General features: G+C 39.1%; 1 protein-coding gene across 1 annotated transcript in view; it reads left to right on the forward strand.

The window, feature by feature from the left end:
- The window catches only part of LOC145280157 (early activation antigen CD69-like), a 63,153-nt gene extending 46,050 nt beyond the window's left edge, over positions 1 to 17,103 (forward strand). Inside the window, exons 3-4 of the mRNA XM_080131924.1 lie at positions 616 to 768; positions 15,597 to 17,103. Of these exons, the coding sequence (XP_079988050.1) occupies positions 616 to 768; positions 15,597 to 15,835 (392 nt within the window). The 3' untranslated portion in view covers positions 15,836 to 17,103. The remainder of the gene's footprint in view (positions 1 to 615; positions 769 to 15,596) is intronic.
- Positions 17,104 to 23,826: the final 6,723 nt, after the last annotated feature.

The raw sequence follows: 23,826 nt of genomic DNA on the forward strand, positions 1-23,826 counted from the left end.
TCAGGATCTCATTGCTGAACGACAACAGCCTGGAAACTTTCCTAGCAAGCCAAGAATTCAGTTGCCCAAGAGTAGTCGGACAGCTACATGGATGACATTAGGCCAAGAGCTTTCTTTTTTGCTCACCACCCACCTTAAGGGTCCTATTGATCAACACATAACATCTTTCACTTGGGTTATATATGACATTTGTATTAGGTGGTTTCGTACAGTATATATATATAGTCTGAATTTGTTTGTCACCTTAAATTTATTTATATATAAATATATATATATATATATATATATATATATATATATATGTGTATATATATGTATACATATATATATATATTTATATATAAATAAATTTAAGGTGACAAACAAATTCAGACTTTAAGTATAATATATATATATATGTATATATATACATATATATACATATATATTATAATAAATTTATGTAATAATAAAAAAATTAAAAAAAAAATGTATCCCTGATATATATATATATATATATATATATATATATATATATATATATATATATATATATATATATCATAATAATTCAGACTTTTAGCATAATAATTGATGTGATGGTTAAAATTTACACAATTCCTTCCTTTTTTACAGAATGGCGATGGGCGAATGGAGTTGAATTCGGGAGTACCAATTGGTGGGGCCCTAATCAACCCAGTAATAATCCATATGCCTATTTCAGAGACGGATTCCTAGTAGGAGGCGCTTCGACATTTCACGCGTGGTTTATTTGTGAACGAAATTGCAGTAAGTGGGTGAATTTCTTCAGCTCAATGTTTCACTTCCGATATTTCAATTTCTGGGTAATAGCCGGTGACAGAGCAGAGAAACGCAAGTCCGCAAAGCTTTGTTGGTTTGAGTCTCCCGACTAGCAGTAGTTATCACTTCCTGAACCAACGATTGCATATGCATAAAACACTAGTGTCTGTAGGTATAAATAATAATTATTAATATTTATTACAAAAAATATTATATTTATAAAGCCTCTTTAAATATTGAAGTTGAACCCTATTCCAGAATTTCAGAATATGATATTCATAACACCATATGATAGATACATTTTCAACAAGTTTCCGATGGGGGTAAGATGTGCCCAGGATGAATTTTAGAGAGTTCTTCAAAAGAATTTCGGTGATCCTCAAATGGTCCTTTCTATATGTAATGATATAATCATATATGGGTTCGAAGAAGATTGTATGACAATGCACTTAAGAAACTAATGCTTAGAACAAGAGAAAAAACTGCAAATTCAACTCACAAAAATTTGTGGTAAAACATCCGAAATACCTCCTTTTTTTTGTCACATCATTTCGAACAGGGTATCAAACCTGTTTCGAAGAAAGTAGAGGCAATTATGCAAATGAAACCACCCGAGGATGTAAAACAACTCACCAGTGTACTAGGATTGAGTAATTTCCTGAATCATTTTTCACCATGACTTGCAACCTTGACCAAACCCCTTCGCGACTTGACATCAAAAAGAAATGAATTCACATGGTCATCCTAGCAACAAAAGGAGGTGCCAGTTGCATTCGCAAGCAAAACACTGTCAGACCCAGAAACTCCATACTCAAACATCGAGAATGAAATGTTAGTCATCGTTTTTGGCTTGGAGAGATTTCCCTATAATGTGTGGGATCACAAAATAACGATCCACACAGATCATAAGCCATTGGAATCGATAGCGCTAAAAAAAAAACTTATAATGCGCACCTCCAAACTTACAAGGATGCTACTGAAAGTGGAAGGATACGATTTCACTGTGAATTATACTCCAAGAAATACAATACCAATTGCAGACTGCCTATCACGAGTATCATCTAGGCCTAGCAAGCATGTTAAAGGTATTGACCTTAATATCCAGAGTATGGTGAATTACCTTAATTTTTTACCAACCGGAATAGAGAATATCAAGGTTGAGACATTGCAAGACCCATTACTAAAAGAACTTGCAAATATTGTAATGTTCGGATGGCCTTCAAATCAAACTGGCTGCCTAAGCTGTTTCTCACCGTTTTGAAGCTTTAAAGATGAGATTGGGGTTCAAGATGGTATTTTGCTAAAGAGTAATAAAATTATAATACCAGCCTCCCTACAAAGAGGTATATTGGAAGAACTTCATGCATCCCATCAAGGAGTTGAGAAAACCAGACTAAGAGCCCGGTTAGTTATATACTAGGTAGAGATGAATAAAGACAGTGAAGATAGATTGCCAAAATTATCAAACAAGCGTCCCTGCTGAATCGATGCACTAACATGAAAACATTATTATGTCATGCTGTAATTATTTTAGTAAGCTAGCCGACTCTGTTCGTGCCAGGACCGAAAGTTTGTGGGCGAGATTATATAAGTGAATATGAATGACAAGTGAATCTCAAAATGATCACTCTGACAACATTGTTTCACCGTCGTTTATTTTTCATCAACCGTGCTCACTATAGAAGGAAAGAGAGAGAGAGAGAGAGAGAGAGAGAGAGAGAGAGAGAGAGAGAGAGAGATGTGGAGTGGCAGGTGGTTCGTTGGCGACTGATCACAACCGGTCGGCTTCGTTTTTTTATGAAGAAAAAGAGCAAGAAGTAGAAGAGGAAGAAGAGAACGATACATGAGAAGACGAGGTGTGTGCGGTTTTGAGTAAATCGAAACAGACACAAAAAAAAAAAACTCTGATTACAATCACAACCGGTCGGCTTCGTTTTTTTTATGGTTTTCTCTGTCTGTTTAACCTAATTTCATTTGTTTATTGGCAAAATCCTTCTCCAAAAATGTTTCAAGGCCAATTCCAATTTGGCTGTTTCTATTTTTGAAAACTTGGTCAGTTGACGAATGTTGCATTCAATATTGTTACATACCTCTTTCATGTATTGATTTCTGACTGACTGTATTTTTTTTGTTCTGGTATTTTCAACAATGCATGCGTGTGTACACTACCGGCGATAATTCCGGCGTTGCCCAGCTCCATATGCAACACCCCTAACTACCCTTGGCAATATGTCAACACAGATTTGTTTTCTTTGGCTGGAAAGGAATATCTACTTGTAGCGGACCTGTACAGTCGAAATCCATTCATACGACGCCTCCACTCCATCTCAGCGGCAGCTGTCATAAAAAATATAAAGTCAATATTTGAGGAACGAGGTGTACCAGAAATATTATATTCAGACAATGGCCCACAGTTCAAAAGCAAGGAATTTACGTTCCCCCCCCCCCAGACCATATAACTTTCTGCACAAGACACAATCTCCACACTACTCGAAATCTAACGGACTTGCCGAGAGAATAGTCGGAATATGCAAGAAAACACTGCTAAAGTCGCGAGAAACTGAACAAGACAGTTATCTAGCAATGATGGCATAGAGAGCCACACCCATGTCTGTAAACATCAACTCTCCAGCAGAATTGCTCAATGGTCAACAAACACTAGTATCCAAGTAGCAACTCGGTGATGAGCAGACAAGAACAGCAATAAAAGTAGGGGACAAAGAACTATTATGACAAGCAACATAACAGACAACACCCACCTCTACATGTGGAGCAGAAAATCTACGTCCAGTCAGGAAACAAAAACAAAGCTGTGCAAGGCTGGAATCATTCGGCATCTTGCCGCGGCACTTACATAGTCAAGTCTCAAAGTGGTAACAACTATCGAAGGAATAGACAATTAATCAGATCAGCTAAAAAATCTCGATACTTGAGGGCAGATCTGACCAACCGTATGCATCTGAATTAAGCGCAAAGGGAACTGCACACCAGCAGTTTCCTAATACCGCACACATCTCAGAACAGGTCATCCCCCATTAGCCAGAGGAAGGGGTCAGAAGGCCAGGCATCACCTACATATACAATGCAGCCACTAGTGAATTACACACCAGTGGATAATATATATCTACCCTCGAGCCAAGAAGATCCTGCATATGAATAAAGGCACTAGAGAGACTAGACCTATAGAGCCTACCACACTATTACACAAATAATACTATATTCCCCTACGGACTATAAATACTACTACTACTACTACTACTACTACTACTACTACTAATAATAATAATAATAATAATAATAATAATAATAATAATAATAATAAATAGGTGAGCCCGTTCTCAATTGAAAAAGGGAGATGTTCTGTTAGTTTAGCCCCTTAGTCAAATCGGAAGTTAGGAAGAGACTTCCCTTTACATTTTGCCTCTCACAGCGTTTTTTGTACCCATTCCGTATTCACAACCATCCTATCGGTATTTGCTCGCCTTCAAAAACCCCGTCAAGCCATCCCCCCTCAGTCGCCAATGATTCTGAATTCGATGACGTGCAACCCAACATGTGAGCCCGCACTAAACCCTAGGGCGAATGGCTTCCTATTTTTCCTTATTTTATTATTTGTATTAGACGACTATTAGAATGTTAGAATGGTACTATTAGAGTTGATCAATAAAATAAGTAAATCAATTCCATCTGGATTGCTCCTATTATTTCTTTTTCTATTTTCCCCACACCAATATCATATATATATATATATATATATATATATATATATATATATATATATATATATATATATATCATAATTTATGAGCAAACAGTTAATAAAATATGTTAAAAAACACTTTGAAATGAGTTAAAAACATATTTAATCTGAAAAGGAACACTAGATAAATGGATAGTCCTTAGTCCGCGGAGTTTTGAAGAAGTACATTCCTTCTCATCAGAGGGTAGGAATTAGCAAAATGCGGGATCGGATTTTGCATGCAAAAGTATTTGATGAAACAACAAGTAAGTCAAAGATCTTACTTGAAAACAAAAAAAGTGAAACAGAGGGAATATGGTGAAGAAAAAGGTGATCACACACGAATGGATAGTCTGGTGGAAGATAAAAAATCCAGTGACGGTAAAATCCAAATGTAAAACTTCAAGAAAGTTAAAAGAATTTCCATTTGTACAAGTAAAATCCAAGGAAATCCCGTAATTGGAAGAAGATGGTGTAAGGAAAAAGTGTAAGGAAAAATTCAAGATGGCGCCCGACTCTCTCTTTAACACGGTAAGATATCCTCAACACGGCACAAGAAGCAACAGCCACACGATTCCCCAGCCAACTCAATCGTCACTCCCCACGTCTTTCCCCTCACCCGCTTTTATCGTCGTTCTAGGCCGGCTAAATTTGCATATTCCGAGAATTCGTGTGACTTTGCGAGACATCATACTTTACAAAAGACGGCGGTCGCCATCTTGGTCTTTCTTTTCTATTTTTGGTCGGTAACGCTGAGCTGGTCTCGAGGTAAGTCTTTTTCCCCTCATCCGTCTCTCCCACGTACCCACACAACACGCAAACACGCGGGCGCTTATCTCCTGGATGCACGTTACACTCCCCCCTGATCTGATGATCACATAGAGAGCACTGGGGGGGTGGCCTTTTAGTGCGTGTGCTTCTGCGAAGAGGTACATTCACTGTTTCAGATTCGGGCTCTGGATCTGGTTCCGCCTCATCAGATGAAGTATCGCTATCAGTCTCTGGAAGGGGCTCACTGAATCCGTGCATCGGCAGCTCATCGCTAGACGCTTCACTGCTTTCTTCTGTAGTTGTATGACGCACCTCGGTAGCTGGGCGAAGATCTCGCACATGTTGTGGGGTTCCATCGACCAAAACAGACTGCTGGCTAATCACTCCAGATATGTGTCCTCGCTTAAACTTGTCGGTGCACCGATTTCCTGGAGGCCGCACCCACACTGGATCTCCCACTTCATATCTGTTATATGTTCCCTTGTCAGTTGGCTGCGTAGTGTTGATTCCCTTCACTCCGACTCGGTACGTGTAAATAGCATTCGCAGATGCGGTTGAAGGGGACGTCCCGTCCTTTGGCGTAATGTTGTACCAATATGTTGCTTCCGCAATAGTACATCGCTTCCTGGCAGCAATTCTCTTGATGCTGCGATGGCTTCTTTCAGCAATGCCATTTCCTGACGGCACATGCGCACATCGCAACCGTAGTCGGACGCCCCACTCATCTAACAACTGCCGGACTTGCTGGCTACAAAACGCTGCATCATTGTCAGTCAGGAGCTCTTCCGGCGCACCTCGCTCAAAAAAAAATGGATGATAGGTGGCGAACAACATTTGCTGAATCCTATCTGGTCATCTGCCGCCACACCGCAAATCTCGTAGGCCCGCAATCAATGAGAGTTAGAAAGGGCTTGCCACTGTAATGGGTAATATCCATGGCCAGCCGCTGCCACACACTCTCAACTTCTAAGCGACCCTTCTGCCATCGCTCTGGTGCAGGATCAATAGACTGGCAAGCCTCACAATTTCTGACGATCTGTCTGACATCCATCTTGGTCACTGCTGGGTATGCACGCCTCACAAAATAAAGGGTCCTCTTGATACCCGGATGTCCGCTCTGTGCATGAATTTTTTGTATTTGACATGGGTCGATTGCAACTGCACAAGATCGAGCAGTAATCTCCATTCCCATCTTCGCGGCTTCATACCATTTGTGAGGTACACGGGTCAGTTGGTCAGCACGATTACAATGTGATGGCACCAGAGTGACGCTCAGTGATAGCCCATACTCAGATACCAGGTTTTTTAGCGTGTCTAGCCTTCTCCGTATTAACATTTCGCTTGCTGCCTTGGTACGGATTCGTGTCCGTCCTGAAAGTGTGTCAGACACCCAGTGGTAGACACAGAGAGAATCTGTGTACAAGGTCAACTTCTTAGACTGCCACTGCAGGGCCAGATTTACCCCCTTTACAACAGCGTCCAGCTCTGCCAGGTTGATATGCTGAGAATCTGTTACGGGCCGCAGCCAACACGCATCCTCGAACACGTTTCCTCCTTGCTCCAACGATACTCCCAACGCCAAAGAACTGGCATCAACCCACACACCTACGTTGTCTCCGTTAACACACCACCGCCCACAGGCAGGGTCCTTCTTGTTCACTCTCTCCAGTGTCTCTTTAATCATCAGAGTTAGTAGGACATCATCGGATATGTCATCCCAACCTGTGGTTGTTAAATTTGCTCTGCGTTTAATCACACCAACAGCTGCGCGGAGCCAGCCACAGACCGGTAATTGACCAACAAGTTTTCCACACCAAAAAAAAACGGTCCGCCTTGTAACGAGGTTGGGGATGCTTGGAATTTCACTGCCACGCCTCCATTGTAGGGTGCCATCTTCTTCATAAACATCCAATCCCAATACACGTGCTCCTTCCCTTAAACGTTCGGGATTCTTGCATTCCAGACCAAACTGAGCCAACTTTTCTTTGACACACGACGCAGACTGTACATCTTCATTGACGTATACGTCATCAATGTAAGCTGACGTTGAGTCCCTCATGGGCTTTTCTTGGGACAATACTGTGTTGACAATAGTCTTCATGATCTGTGGTGCCACATTTAGGCCAAAGCCAAGGCGTGTAAGGCAGTACCTCTGCCCCTGGAACCAAACTGTCTGGAACGGCCACAACGTCTCATCAACTCGCACCTGTAAATAGGCTTTTCGCAAATCCAATATTGAGACATTAGTGCCTTTCTGACGCCATTCCCTCAACTTACTGGCGCATACGTCAGCATCGGCAGTGTAGGCTTCAATATGCTTGTTAAGCTCCCTATAGTCCAGCACGGGCCGTACTTTCGACTTGTTATGCTGGACTACTGCCATCAAGGGTATTAGACCCTTCGGAGGCCCAAGCTTGTCCTCAGGGTAGGGGATTAACCAGCCATCTTGGATCCACGCCTTTAGTTCCCTTTCGTATTCTGCTCGGGCCTCACTGGGTATAGGGTACTCTGCAACCCCATTCTTGAGTTTAGTCGGTGCCATTCCCTCGGTCCACTTCCAAGATGCAATCCAGGCCCTCTTGTGCGAGTCGTAGTCCACTGTAAAATCCGGCCGATCGATATGGAGCGCTGCACACACTGGGGCCTCTAAGAATCGCACCTTTCCATCCCGATGAATTGCGACTCCCCCCAGCGCCTTGATGACATCGTATCCGAGCAACAGGTCAAACCCCAGGAGATTTCCTTGGGTCACGAGCACATTGATCTTAGTGGCTGCACCGGTGTCCGTGTAGATCTTGACAGTTCCAGCTCCACAGCATGTCTGGGTCTCGCCTCCTATCGTGGTGACTTTGATCTTCCTCTTAGTCCAACTTGGACACAGCCTGGTGCTCACTATAGTATGCGAACAGCCTGAGTCGAGAAGTGCTGAGCAGGGTATCCTGTTTACGTAGACGGTCATTACTGGTTGCGCCTTGTTCAAATTTTGCTCGGGGAGCAGGGCTGCGCTGACGTCCTCTCCCCTGATACGTTTCCCGCACAGTTTTGGGCTAGATGCCCCAAACCGCCACACTTAAAACAGTGCACACGCCCCCTGTTGGTGCAATTCCTTGCAAAATGTCCGCGTCGGCCGCAGCGAAAACATTTCCCATTGCTTGCAAGGTTCTGATTCGGAATCTCCCGAGCGCCAATCTGGCCTGTCTGTGTCGCCATCACAACTGGTTCCCCCAGGTCCTCCTCATCTTTGATGATGGCTCGAGCACGTTCCATCAAGTGTTCCATGGTCGTTGTTGAAACGCTGGTTGAGGCTCTCAGTAGCTGCTTCACCCGAGTGGGAAGGCCCGCCACAAACGCGTACGCGAGCGTCCGCTCCGACACCCCTCCACCGAACAGAACTGCGAGTTTCTTTAACTCAGCAAAGAAAACGTCCACGCTTTCCTCCGGTAGAAGTTTTCGGGAAGCAAATTTTTCATAGGCCGTACAAGGATCCATGGCAAATGCCTTGTACAGCGCAGCTTTAATTGCGGTGACATCTCCCTTTTCGGCAACACTGAGTTGCTGATATACACTCAAGGCACCCCCAGCCAATCTCAGGGGAATTACAGTGTGTACCCTTTTCACCTCATAAAGGTCGCACGTCAGCTCGACCCTTTCAATCCAGTCGACGATGGACGTGGACCCGTCAAACTCGGGTATGAGCTTTGTCAAATTTCGACTCAGTCATAGTCCTAGAGGCCAAATGGCCGGAATAGCTTGTAAGGAAAAAGTGTAAGGAAAAATTCAAGATGGCGCCCGACTCTCTCTTTAACACGGTAAGATATCCTCAACACGGCACAAGAAGCAACAGCCACACGATTCCCCAGCCAACTCAATCGTCACTCCCCACGTCTTTCCCCTCACCCGCTTTTATCGTCGTTCTAGGCCGGCTAAATTTGCATATTCCGAGAATTCGTGTGACTTTGCGAGACATCATACTTTACAAAAGACGGCGGTCGCCATCTTGGTCTTTCTTTTCTATTTTTGGTCGGTAACGCTGAGCTGGTCTCGAGGTAAGTCTTTTTCCCCTCATCCGTCTCTCCCACGTACCCACACAACACGCAAACACGCGGGCGCTTATCTCCTGGATGCACGTTACAGATGGTCCGTAATAACCCAAAGGCAGAAATCCATGGAATAATTCACAAAAATGTGTACAAGGAAAAAGAAAAGATTCCAATAATATTAATAAATAAAAATAAGATATGCTTTTATATCATAATTTAGTAATTTAAATTATTATGAAGTATATATATATATAAATATATATTAGGTCAGTCCCTTTATCATACTCGTTTCTTATCGTTGAGCACTTTCAGTTGAATTAAAACCGGTCAATTTAGCTCTTATGCGCCGATCATAATATTGTAGGAGTCATAGAGAACTATTTTAACTGGTGAATCAATACCCCCTCTGAGTTCTTCGGCTACAGGCTGATCTATGAGGTAACAGGGCGCATTGATTCATCTGCTTCCTTAAAAGTCTTGAGGGAACGTTAGTCAGTCAGAACAAGATCGTCAGCCTACCAACACCTATTCTCTCTTGTCCCCTGTCCACCGGACATCTCGCTTTAGCATTGACGGCCTCCACTTGAAGACAACTGCTATTAGCTGGGGACGACACAGTACTGGCTGACCGACGATCTCAAAAAAACTTTCTTTTTCTTCTTCCTTTTTTTGCAGTCCGACATACCAGTTCATGCTACAAATAAAATATTCTTCGTGTTATTGTTAAAAAGAAGTTTGTTATTTCTTTTGTGCCTTGTTCATCAACTTGACGGTACATGTTCCTGTCAAAACTAAACTTGATACTGTTCGAACGGTTTCAGCAATACCATGTGAAGATTAACCCTGGTGAATGTGATTTCGGTGCTTCGTCACTAGTTTGGCTGGGCACATTATCAGTCCAGACGGTATATCTCCGTTACTGGAAAAGGGGAAGGCTCTACAAGACCTTCAACTACCCACTTTATTTCGCCAACTAAGGCACTTCCTCGGTCTGTTAAGCTATTACAGACGCTTTATCCCACACTGTGCGGATCTTCTAGCTCCTCTTTCCGACCTGTTCCATAACAGGAAGAAGAAAAGTGAGTAAATCTCACTTAATGAGATTCAGCTTAAAGTTTTAAATGAAGTGAAAACAAAACTGGCGAGAACATCTTTACTTGCACATCCTGTTTCCGACACCTAGTTTTCACTGGTTGTTAACGCATTGGCCACAGCTGTAGGTGCAGTGTTGCAACAGCAGCACCAACAGTAGTTACAAACCCTCGCATACTTTTCGAGACAGCAGAACAACGTTAAAGCATGTTTGACCCTGAACTCCTGGTAATGTACCTCGCAGTGAAACATTTCCAACATTCACTCGAGGGTCAACAATTTGTGATCTACACTGATCACCGTCCACTTACACACTGCGTTCTAAGCCAGACAAATATTCTTCCCGCTTGGATTTTGTTTCGCAATTCACCAGCGATATCCGACATATCTCAGGTGAGCAGAATGCTGCGGCAGACGCTTTGTCCCGCCTTCTCATTAATTCTCTATCCTCACCATCAGATATTGACTTACTGCAGATGGCCTTAGACCATCCAAGTCTGGACACGTTGGATCCGTCGTAACCTGAATTTGCAACTTGCAAATTCACATACCTGCCCGTACCTACCTCAGACACGCAGATCATTTGTGATACCTCAACGGATTCATCTCAACCATTTGTTCCATTGAGTCATCGTAGACGTGTTTTGACACCCTACACAATCTGGCACACCCTGGATACAAAGCCACAGTGAAGCTGATTACAGCTAGAGTTTTCCTGCCAAATATGAAGCGTGATATCACTGCCTGGACACGTTCCTGTATATCCTGCCAAAAGTCAAAGGTGCACAAGCATATCCGTGCATCCCTCGGAACATTCAACATCCCAGACACTCGGTTTAGTCATGTTCACATTGACTTGGTTGGACCATGGCCGGTCAGTCAGGGATTTATTTATCTCCTGACCTGCATAGATCGTTTCACACGGTGGCCTGAAGCTATTCCCCTAAATGACATTTCGGCTGAATCCGTAGCACGATCCCTTATATCAGGCTGGATATTGTGTTCCCACAACCATCACCACGGACAATGGTGTACAGTTTGAATCTCACCTATTCCAGGAACTGCCCAGGATCTTAGGGATCACACGGATTCGGACAACAAGCTATCATCCAGCTTCTAACGGGATGATAGAACGCTTCCATTGCCAATTGAAAGCAGAATTACATGCTTACCCTGACCAACAGCGATGGAGTGAATAGTACCGGTTGTCCTTCTTGGCTGTCGTGCAGCAATCAAGAAGGACCTGGGATACTCTCCAGCCGAACTTGTCTCTGGGGTACCTCTATCGTTGTCAGGTCAAATGCTGACCCTGATAGAATTAACAACAACCAATTCAGCTCTGTATGTCGATAGACTGCGAGCTTAGTAAGCTTCCACCGATGCACACTATGGAAACGACCATAGGATCATTGGTCCCAAAGGATATTTCATCGTGGACTCACGTTTTTCTCAGAAAGGACGCCGTGAAAGTCTCTCTAATTCCACCTTATACTGACCCTTCTCGCGTGCTTTCACGTACTGATAAACTTTTTACCCTAGATATCAGTGGTAAAAGAGAAATTGTCTCTATTGGCAGAGTAAAAAAAGGCGTTTCTAGACACAAAAACACACGAGCCACACATTGCCCCAACTTACACAGAGCATCAAAATACACATACACCTGAAGTGAGTACTCCATCCCAAGACAATTATAAAACCACCACACGTAGTGGTCATAGTGTGCACTGGCCAAAGAAATTATGTAAGACTCAGTACATTTTCTTCCCCAAAAGCAAGAACATTTTTTCACATAAAAATTGTAATCTAATTGTACTATTGCTTTTCCTGTCGGCTTTCTGCCTAAGCAGTGGGGGATGTAGAAGTCACAGAGAACTACTTTCTCTGGTGAATCAATGCCCCCCTCTGAGTTCTTCGGTCACAGGCTGATCTATCAGTTAACAGGGCGCATCGATTCATTTGCTCCCTAAAAAGTCTTAAGGGAATGTCAGTCAGTCAGAACCGGACCTTCAGCCTAGCAACACCTATTCTCTCTCGTCCCATGTCCACCGGACATCTCGTTTTAGTATTGACGGCATCCACTTGAAGACAACTGCTATTAGCTGAAGACGACACAATACTGGCTGACCGACGACGACGACGACGACGACGACGACGACGACGACGACGACCTCAAAATAACTTTCTTGTCCTTCTTCCTTTTTCGCAGTCTAACCTGCCAATTCCTGTTACAAATAAAATATTCTTCGTTGTTACTGTTAAAAAGAAGTTTGTTATTTCTTTTGTACCTTGTTCTTTACTATATTTTATCAGGAAGATAAAATAATTACCCCTCCTAAAATATAATAATTAGATCACTCTGACTGACGTAAAAAAACATTTAAAAATGAAATGTTTAAATTTCAACGTTATTTCACACGGTTAACGGTAGCCGAATAGACACGGTTCTTGCTACTGAAGCCAGAGATGGCTTTTGTCGCCGAGTTCGAATCTATCAACTGGTGTTAATCCTGACAACCATCACTGAAGATTCCCGAAAGGAAGAAACACTAGTGTCTATTGATATTTACTGATTACTATAGTAAATAATAGTAAATAGTAAATAGTAAATATATATATATATATATATATATATATATATATATATATATATATATATATATATATATTGAAAAAATAAAGCAAGCTCGATCGAGAAATAAAAACATATAATTTGAAAGTAGCGAAAGATCCAAATTTAACTAATTCTTTTGAACTATACTATAGCCCGTAAACACTTTGGATTCCAGATTATTCCGTTTGCATCTTACGGGGTACAACTTCATTAATTAATGCACAAACTAATTAAGTGATTAATTATTTCATTTTTTATTCTATTCAGAATGCCTTTAAAAAGTTATTGTTTCTGTTTTTAAATTTATGCTAATCAGTGATACAATTTTTACTAATGTGTATCCTCGGACGAAAAGAGCCTAGCAATGGTCAAATGATTTTTCAGTATTATAATTCTTTGGATTAAAAATATTGTAACTATCAGGTTGACAAGAAAGTTCTGGCGTGTTTTAAATTCAGATGAACATATCTCAAACAAAAATTTATTGATCGAAATAAGCACCATCAGAATCAACACACTTTTGCCAACGCAAAACCAGTGTATTTATGCTTGTAATGTAAAAATCTTGCGTTCTGGTGGCGAGGAAGTCGTTGAAGGCGTTTTTGATATCACTTAGCTTTTTGAAGTATTTCTCACGCAGAAAGTTGTCGATGCTTTAAAAAGTGATAGTCGGTAGATGGGAGGTACGGAGAGTATGGCGGATGAGGCAGTTTCTAGCTCAATTCGTTCAACTTCTGCAGAGTTGCTTTAGCAACGTGCGGTCAAGTACTGCTATAAAGGAGAATTGGGCCTTTTCTGTTGACTAATGCTTGGTGTTTTCGAGGTTTCTAATGCATTTCATCCATTTGTTGACAGTACTTCTCTGCTATAATGGTTTCGCCTGCATTCAAATAACTCTAATGGATGAGACCGGTCGCAGACCACCAAACAGTCAGTATGACCTACTTAGTGTGCAATTCTAGTTGCGGGAAGTGGCGTGGAGCTCTGTCGGTGTCTAACTACTGAGCATCGCCGGTTGTTGTAAAGAACCCACTTTTTATCGCAAGTCACAACTTGGTCGGGAAACAGGTCGTTCTTGTTGCGTAAAAGAGAAGTTGACACTTAATAACGGCGTTTCTTTTGGTTGTTATTCAAGCATCCATTTATCAAGCTTCTATTTTCTTTCCTATCTCTTATAAGTCGTTGGAAATCGTCGTACGCGTTACGTCTAATTCAGAAGCAAGTTCTCTAACAGTTGTACGTGATTTGGTTTTGATTAAAGCTCTTAATTGATCGTTGTCAACATTCGATGGCCGACCACTACGCTCATTATCTTCAAGACTCTCGTTGCCGCAACAAAATTTCTTAAAACACCATTGTGATGTGTTTTCAATAATAATAATAATCACGGAATATAATGAATCCATTATTCTTATTTTAATCCTAGTGGAATTGTATTATTTTGTTTAAACAACAAAAAAATACATTTCCTAAAGTTATGGTTTTCAATAGTAAAAAAGTCAATGCATTTTTTGCTTTGTCCCATTTTTTTATGGAAATAAAGCAATGTAAATTGTAACAATTAAAAAAATATTTAAGTTTTACAGGGACATTACGAAAAAGGCCCTTAAAGTCTGTATTAACGAAATCGATATAACACAAAGAAAATTAATTTCTCGAACTAAGAATATTATCATTGAATAAAGCATTGTTTATTTTTTTTGCGAACTATTATCCTCATCTTGTTGTTATTTCACACCGTTTCGGCCAACTATTCCCCTGACTTTCGCCAGCTGGTTAACTGCGATGGGATTGGAATGCTGAATCTCGTAACTGTATCTTCAGTGATTACTGCCTTCCATAGTTGTCGTCGTTTAACCACATGGCTAACCAACTAAGGAAGGCCAGGGGAGTAGTTGGCTGGAACGTTGTGAAACAACAACTATAAAGATGAGGATAATAGCCCGCAAATAAATAAAATATACACATTACTCATCTCAAAATATTCCAATAATTAAATAATATATACCATTTGACACGGACCTAACAATGGAACATCAGATAATAAAAAAAGGAAAAATAAAATTACTTAGGACATCTACTCAGCCACGGCTGGTGGAACAATATAAAATCGCCTAAAACCCTGTTTTCCTTTTCTGGCGTGCATGCGAAGCTAATTGGTTTTCAGCAGAATCGACACGAAGCCTGAGACGCTGAGAATTTATATGAAGTCTTCTAGGAGAGAGACGACCAACGGCCAGACCAGTTTAACAGAGCCAAAAGTCATTTGCTGACCTGGGCGAGAGGACCACAATAGCTTGCTACCACCGCAGATTAATAAAGGGTTATGTTTCAAATTCCGTGCATCTTCCCGAGTTCGACAGAAAGATTCCCGAGTTTTACAGAATGACTACAGAGTTCGATATGATACACACGAAGAGGCTCGAAGGTTTTATCGACTGACACATTATAAAAATAACTCCAAATTAGAACAGTAGTCTGAAAAATTCTAATAATACGAATAATCAATCTTTATCGCAAAAATTTGCATCTTCATAGTTTTCTTTTTATTTTCGTTTTTCAGATTACACACCGTCTCCAGTGAACATGACCTCAGATATGTATGGTTTGTGTGGAGTGGAGATCATGCCCAACTGCAATGGTTTATCATGTGCAGAAGTTTGCTATCACCATCCAGATTGCACTTTCTACGCAACAATGGCCAATCTTTGCGTCAATGTCAAGAATACCACCGAGTCAAATGCTTGCGTCATCAACTTGAAAGCACACGTAAAATTTTATAGTGTGCTACTGACATGTTAGTATTTGAAGTGACTGAAAGATATTTAAGAGGATTCATTCCTATTTCAATCACGTAAATCCTTTAGAGTTAAAAGCAAGGCACACATCCGAGTCGGATTGTTTTGTGTTCTTTCTTTTTTCACAACGAAACCTTTTTACCAAAGCAGTAGTAACCTGCCATTTTCTCTCTCTTTTTTCTCTCTAATCAACAATAAACGTAAAAGTGAACGAGACAACGTCCAAAAATGAAAGACTCCTGTCGAGCAAAAACTCTGTCTTTTTATGCTGCCATCTCAAACTCCTAACACAATTTGTATACTTATGTATTATTGTTGTATAGGAAATGTTCAAGATTTGCGCACTTATTCTTCTTTGCATCTTCTCTGTTAACCTTGGCTGCTTATTGTTTTGCTTCTCTACGTCATTATTACAATATCGTTACAAAATAATATAGGCAATCAATTCTATGCTCAAGTAAAAACAATTAAAACACGATGTTTTGGAAACTTCTGTATCATCAATAGAAACAGCAAGAAAACCAACAGTAGAAAACGATCTTTGTATTCTTTCCAATCTGCAATTGCTGCTGACATCGGATATTGACCGATCAGTGAATCGGGTGGGAGCCGAGCTCCCGCTGGAATTGGCTACATAAGTAAGAAACCAAGCACATCTGCTTGAGGCTCAACTTGCTAAATACTTGACAGTCATAACAAAGATATATAACTTTGGCCACTTGACTAACAATATTCTAAATAAAATATAGTCATAGGCTACAAAATATACTGTCATACTGTCAACAAATGTATGAAATGTATCAGAAACTTTGACAACACCCAGCATTAGTACATGCTCAGTTTTCCTCCACGACAATGCGCGACCGCACGTTGTTAAACCAACCTTGCAGCTACAAAACCTTGCCTCATCTGCTATACTCTCCAAACCTCTCACCTATAAATTTTTGTTTGAGTCAAGATATGTTCATCTAAATTTAAAAGTTTAAAACCGCAACAACTTTCTTTCCAACGTGATACTTGTCAGTCATAGCAATGATATATAACCATGGCTGTTTGCCTATCAGTATCTCGAATAAAATATAGTCATAGACTATTGAATATACCGAGAGCTTTACAGAGTTTCATGAGTTCACTCGTACGAACGTCTATACAAATACAAACAAAACAACACTTTTTGAGTAGACACACATTGAATTCTTCCAAATATTTTTTTCTTAATTCTTTACTTATATTTATCCTAACAAGTTCAAATAAAGTTTGTATAATAATGTCTCCCTCGACGTTGCTTTTTTACACTACAGTTTTTTTTTTAATATAAGTCCGACTTCATTTTTTTGTACAAAACTTGATTGGACTCAAAAATATCAATATGCTTCGACCTTTGATGAATCATATAGTAATTTGCTAATAAGATAATACTCTTGTTGTCACAATGAATTACTATTGTTTCGTTTTGTTTTTTTAATTAGCTCTGGTTTTAAAATAGACTTTAGAAGGGTGTTTAGTAAAATTGCCTCCTGTGCTGAGTGCGCAAGTGCAACAAACTCTACTTCACATGTAGAAAGATCAGCAATTTGTTGTTTTTTAGTTTTCATGATATCATAGGTCCAATCTTTGACAGTTTAAAACAGTATTTCGCTTTACTTTTTCAATCCTCAGAGTCTCCCCAATCTGAATCTGATTGGGGAGACTCTGAGGATTGAAAAAAGTAAGTGCCTTTCAAAGATGTATCGATGGCATTGTAGAAAGAGAAAAATTAACAGACACTTTTGTGTATGTAGACAATGTCACAATATGTGGAAAGGATAAAAAAGAGCATGACTACAACCTTCAAAGGTTTTATAATGTAGCGAAAAGATACAACACCACGCTCAACCAAAGTAAGAGCAGCGTTTCTGCTACTTCTATCACACTTCTTGGTTACACAATCCAGAACAATCAAATTGCTCCTGATTAGCTGAGGCTAAAACCACTCCTTGCAATGCCGCCGCCTCTAAATTTCCGGTCACAAAATCGAATAATTGGTATGTTCTCTTACTATAGTAAATTCATTCGAAACTTTTCTAATAAGCTACTGCTTCCCAACCATAACAAGAAGTTTCCACTGCCCCTGTCTATTCTAAATTCTTTTCAGATGCTGAAGACCTACTACCCTTATAACTGTTGACCCGGATAAAGAATTTGTAAAGCTTCCAATTCGAATTGCATAGTTTTTATCCATTTTTGGTAATTTTTTGAATTAATCGCCTCAATATAACTTTCTGATGCACTTTTCAACGAGTAACAGTAATCTGTTGCGTAGTCTTGTAGCTTTTCAATTTTTAAGAAGTTTTACATTTTCGATCCCTTATCGGGTATCGACGTGTCGGGTCAGTATTTACGCCAATAGATTTACTGCAATTTTCGTCGTTATTAATAGTTTTGTTGCGATCGACAATAACACTAGGTAATATTTCCTAACGTTTTTCGTCCACTGGTTCTTCATTTTTTTTTTAAATTAAATGTGTCATTATATTTTACACATCTAACATTTTTATGGCGTTTTTGTCTGGAAAATAGATTAAGTACGTCAGGCTGCTTTTATTGTAACCTATACATATAGGTAATCAATTCTATGCTCAAGTAAAAACAACTAAAACACGATGTTTTGGAAACTTCTGTATCATCAATAGAAACAGCAAGAAACCCCACAGTAGAAAACGATCTTTGTATTCTGTCCAATCTGCAGTCGCTGCTGACATCGGATATTAACCGATCAGTGAATCGGGTGGGAGCCGAGCTCCCGCTTGAATTGGCTACATTTTCCTAATTTTCTCTTTTAGAGAAATACGTTTGTTCAGAACTCCATTGATGGGTACTAAACTTTTAACGTAGTTTTATTTCCAGTTATTAAAAGGCAACAAGGTCTTATAACTGGCAAATTATTAGTCTCATAAGGATCAACAGAAGAAACCGGTTGTGTTTTGGGCATTACCTTTCTGTAAAGGACAGAATTAATTTCGCTGGCCTGACGAGAAGAAGACGAGCAGAATATCGGCCCTTAAAAGAAAATTCCTTCTTTGTTCTAGGAACTTGGAAGACTATTCAACCGAAGTTTCCTTCACAAAAAAACATTCCATAATACAAGAATTTATCCCGTATTTGTACACATAAAGCCTACCAACGCGGCTTTATAGTTTTCTGTTTCTTTCCTTTGAATTTAAAGGTATCTGACCCTTCTCAAGGGAAAAAATATTTTACCTCTTTCTCCCATTTAAGTTCAAAGAGACTTTATTTGTTTGTGATTCTTTTCGGAAAAGAAAAAAAAAAACATTTTGTTGTAAGACTGAACATTTTGTTAAAAGAAGGACTGAATTTAAACAAGAATTTAAAAGAACTGTTTTCTGTTTTTTACGTCTTTTCTTTCAGTCTTTCTTACAAGTAACAATTGTCGTCTTTTTGTATTATTTTTTTAATTTATTTTAAATATTTCTTAATGGTTTTTTAACCATAGCTTTGGGAAATAAAGACAATTGATAACTTTTTGCTTTAATAAATTTGGATCATTTTAAACACATTCAGGTGTGTACTTCTTTTGCTCATTTCTATAAGTTTCCCATTTCCAAAAAATTTGCTTTAAATGCTTTTTTTTTCCTTTTTTTCTTTCATTTTTGTTACCATATTGCTTCATTTCCATTTTTTGTATGGTTTGTATGTAATTTTGTAAGCTGTTTCCCACCATTTTGCCTGGCACTGCGCTACTCCAACCTTTTATTATGTGCCTCCCCCCTTGACCATGTCGCCATTTTGATTTTTTAGGGAATTGAAATTTAAACATTTTTGCTTTAGAATTCCTACCCTACAAATTTGCATATGAACATATCATTAAATAGAAAGAACAGCTAGACGATCACACGATATTAACTCTTATTAGACGATCACGCACGATCCCCTTTATAACACAACAACGCAACACATTTAATTTTCTTTATTTTGGTATGTAGAAATTACCTTTTACCTCGTGAGTTAAGCGAGAATTTAATAAAATATTTACATCCCGATAGTTTAGTCATAAACAGCAGGTTCTTGAGAGATATTTACTCTTCTATAATTTTTTAATTCACGATAAATTTATTTATTAGCAATTAAATTATTTTCCCATAGTCATAGTGGGTTTATTATTTAAAAGAAAAAGGTTTAAAAAGGAAAAAAGTTTCCTGTGAGATATTTTTATTCCAGTAAATTGTATATGTTTATTTCAACAATGAATTTATTTCTTCTTTGTTAATTCATTTATACACAAACCTTGGCACCTCAGCTTTTAAGAAATAAGTTTTAAAAGAAATATTCCTTTTCTTTGTTTTCGCCAATAGTTGGCAGTTGAATACATTTAATTATTGTAAGTCTACAACGTGGGAACTTACCCCCGAACTTAGCGTTAATAATTAAATTTAAGTTGTAGTTTCCTTCTGACTTCGGTTCCGTCCTTGGCCAGAATAGGGAAATTTCTTGGCACTTTTTCAATTTGAATAATAGGGCTCTTTTACCCTTAGTTAAGAAATTGAAGAATTTATTGTGTTCCCAGTAATATGAAATTCTTCTGTAAATTTCTATTTAGAAGAAAAATAAAGTTCCTCTGCCCGTAGTGAAAGAAGAAAAAGAAACCTCTGTATTTTTCCCGATAAAAAAAAAATATTCTATCCCTTCAGGAGAAATATATATATATAGTTTTCTGTTAGAAGAAAAATTCTTCTGCACTTCTTAGTTAAAATAGAAAACAAAATTTCCTTCTGTCCTCAGTCAGATAAAGAAAAAATGATAGTTTTTCTCTTAGGAGAAAAAATTAGAAAAATTCTGCTGAACTTTTGCAGTTAATATAAGAAATTTATTTCTGTCCTCAGTCTTGAAGGATAAATTTCTTTCGGAGGTTATGTAATTTGTCCCAATCTAAAGTGCATCTTTGGAACTAGATATCCCCTTCGTTAAGCCTGATTTTGTGTCCACTTACACCTTAGGGTGAATAATTGATAATTTTATTTGTACAATTATATTGTTTAAAATTATTACTGACGCAAACCTCAGTTTAATGCGTATTTGTTTGAACTACCTATAGGAGATAATTTACTTTTAAAATCTAGTTAGTATTCTGTGTGATATTTATTCGGCTTTAGTTTACATTTATCTCATATATTTAAAAGCCTCAGCATGTCTTCAAATTTCTTTTTGCCGTACATTGGTTGAGGAAAGGTTATTTGCTATGGATGCTATTGTTCTCAACCTCAGTTTTATGAGATCAGACAAAAATTGTCCTAAAGTTATCTTTCGACAAAATATGACTGAGATTAGAGAGGGCTTATACATGTTTCTTGACTTGACTGCTCAAGTCTATGCTTGTTTTTCTCCTGAGATGTAGAATTTCTGGACGCGGATGCTTCGCGGGTAGATGCATTCCAGAATGGTGTTAGAGAAGCCATGCATAGTTTAGCTAGTGGTAAGCTAGGTGAGTCTATTAGTATCTCGGTGCTCTTTGATATACCGACGATAATGCGGTCAAGGTTTCCGATCCTGAACAAGAATGCCCGGTTGCTGAGACCAACTCTCTAAGTACTGGAGAATTTGGCTTAGTGAGGGTCAGGCCGCAGTTAGAAAATTGTGCGGCAATTAAATTTAATCTACCTAGATTGCAGCTTTCCGTAAATATAGCTAGAAAGAATTTACATTTGTTAGGAATTATTAGGGACTCCAGTTTGGTCCATAATTTGTTGAGTATGGATCCCTGGAATTTTATGCAATTCATGGAGGAATTTAAGTGGGAATTGGTTAGAGGCATTGTGCCTATATTAAGGGGAAACAGCTAGGGTTGTTAAGCAGTCTGCCGATAGTCAGGGAGACTATTTAGATTTGGGCAGTTGCCAAGATGCCCAAGACCTGTTTTTCGCAGGCGTAGATGCGCATGTTAATTCTAATGGGTACATTACCACTGGCGATTTAACGTACTCTTATCAAGGTGAAAGTAGTTTTGATATGAGCCCATCGCACCGAGCAAATAACTCTGAAAAAGGTGAGTGGAACAGCAGGAGTTTGACTTGTTACAACTCCTTCCAAGGAAAGGTACTGGACAAGCTCAGTATCCTTGTCCCATTAGAAGTATTTGCTTTCATTTTTGTTACCATGGAAAATGGATTTTGGTAATGATCCCAAAATTCCGTTAATGTTTTTATTTTTAAAGAATAAACCATAATTAAACCTGAATAATAGTCAACAACATTTAATGCATACCTGAAGTTATCTCTTACTATCGGGCTTATCGGGCCTGCCAAGTCACAGTGCACAAGTGAGAGAATTTTCTTGGCCTTTTTCTCCGGTGTTTTGCTTATACATTTTTTTAGCCAATAATGAAGGCAACGAAAGGAAGTCTCATTTTAATATTTAATAAAAATCTTTATTTGTCATTTTCGTTAGTAGCTTTAGTAGGAGAGAGAAACGGGTTAGTAGGTTGAAGTGTTATTGTATGAAGGTAGAATTAATATCGTGCCGGCTGGTTGAAGAAGAGAATAGTTCAGCGTTCGTGCGGGAACGTATTTATAGCTAGTAGTCACCGGGGCAAAAGAGAAAGAAAGGACAAAGTCTTTAGTGTACTAATGTGTTGGCGTGCGTGAGTATGAGTTGTATCGACGAGAGTAGTCCTGTAGAATGGTAAATAAAGTTCGTGTGGGTACCGCATGTGGAAATAAATGCTAGTTTGAAGAGAGCCATAGCTAAAGCCCTAGGCGATGTGTGCTTCTAGGCAAAGACACGAGAACGAGGATTAGAGGTTCGTGATTTCGCCTTTTATATACTCTGTCACGTGATTGAGAGCTGGCTTGTGATTGGACAAGCCAGGAGGAAATTAATTTAAAATCTCGAAGTTGTGAGAAGAAACTCCTGCTTGTTTGGCGAGCGTCGGCTGCTACAATTTCGCCATTTTCCCTGTGCAAAAACATCATGATTTGGGAGATCGTCTGAAGATATTGTTTTCATGCCTTCGACTACATTTGGTAACTTTTTTAATATCAGCAGTATTGCAGTGTCCCAGAATTTTATGCCAGGTTTCCAAGTCGTAACAGGCGGGTTTAGGGAACCATACATTTTGATATAGTTGGCAATTTTCTTTAATGACAAATACAGTTCCATTTGGATACATCAATTTTAACTTGTTGTGGCCAAACTTTATATTTGCGCCTTGTTTGATAACGACCTGTATAGAAAATATGTCTTGCTTAAATGTAGGTATGAAAAGAGCATTTTTAAGAATATAGTTACAAAATTCGCCTTTAAGCATCGCCTCTTTTCAAGTCTATATCATTTATTTGACTAACAGTTTATTTGACTGCCAGTTCGACAAAATGACTCTGTGAATTAAAGTTCGACTCAAAATTAATAAAATCAGATTTCTTTGTGATAACATGTGCTGTAGCGCCACAGTCTACAAGCAGAATTTTACCGTTTGTCGTATTGCCAAATTTACATGTGAATAGAAAGTTCTCAACGTTTTTGATGAATTCCACTTTTGAACTTTTATATCGACATTGGAAACTTTTATGGTTGAGTCGTCCACAATTATAGCAGATAATTTTATTATTTTTCTTGGGAAAATTACTTTTGGGAAAACATTGCGGTGAGATGTGTAATTTGGTCTTGTCGGTTTTCGAGAAGCATTTTTGAACTTCATGATATTGCTAGAGTTATTATTGTCCATGAGCATCCAATTCGTCTCTACGTAACTAGGAAATGCTACTTGAAATTCACTGAAAGTTATGGGTTTGTCTTTTTGCATTATAACAGTTATAAAGGGTTTAACATCGGCTGTAATTCCCTTGGGTGTCATTGAGATTTTTAGGGTTTTGAAGCTTTTAGGGCACAACCTAAGAAAATAAATAATTCAATACAAGCTTCTGAAATGACGAACATAACAACTTCATAAAATGTAACGCATAACAGGTTTATTAAGGAGAATGTGCACCGGGTGATATATTC

The sequence above is a fragment of the Euprymna scolopes genome, chromosome 7, assembly GCF_053919585.1.
Source record: "Euprymna scolopes isolate OS-2025 chromosome 7, ASM5391958v1, whole genome shotgun sequence".
NCBI lineage: Eukaryota > Metazoa > Mollusca > Cephalopoda > Sepiida > Sepiolidae > Euprymna > Euprymna scolopes.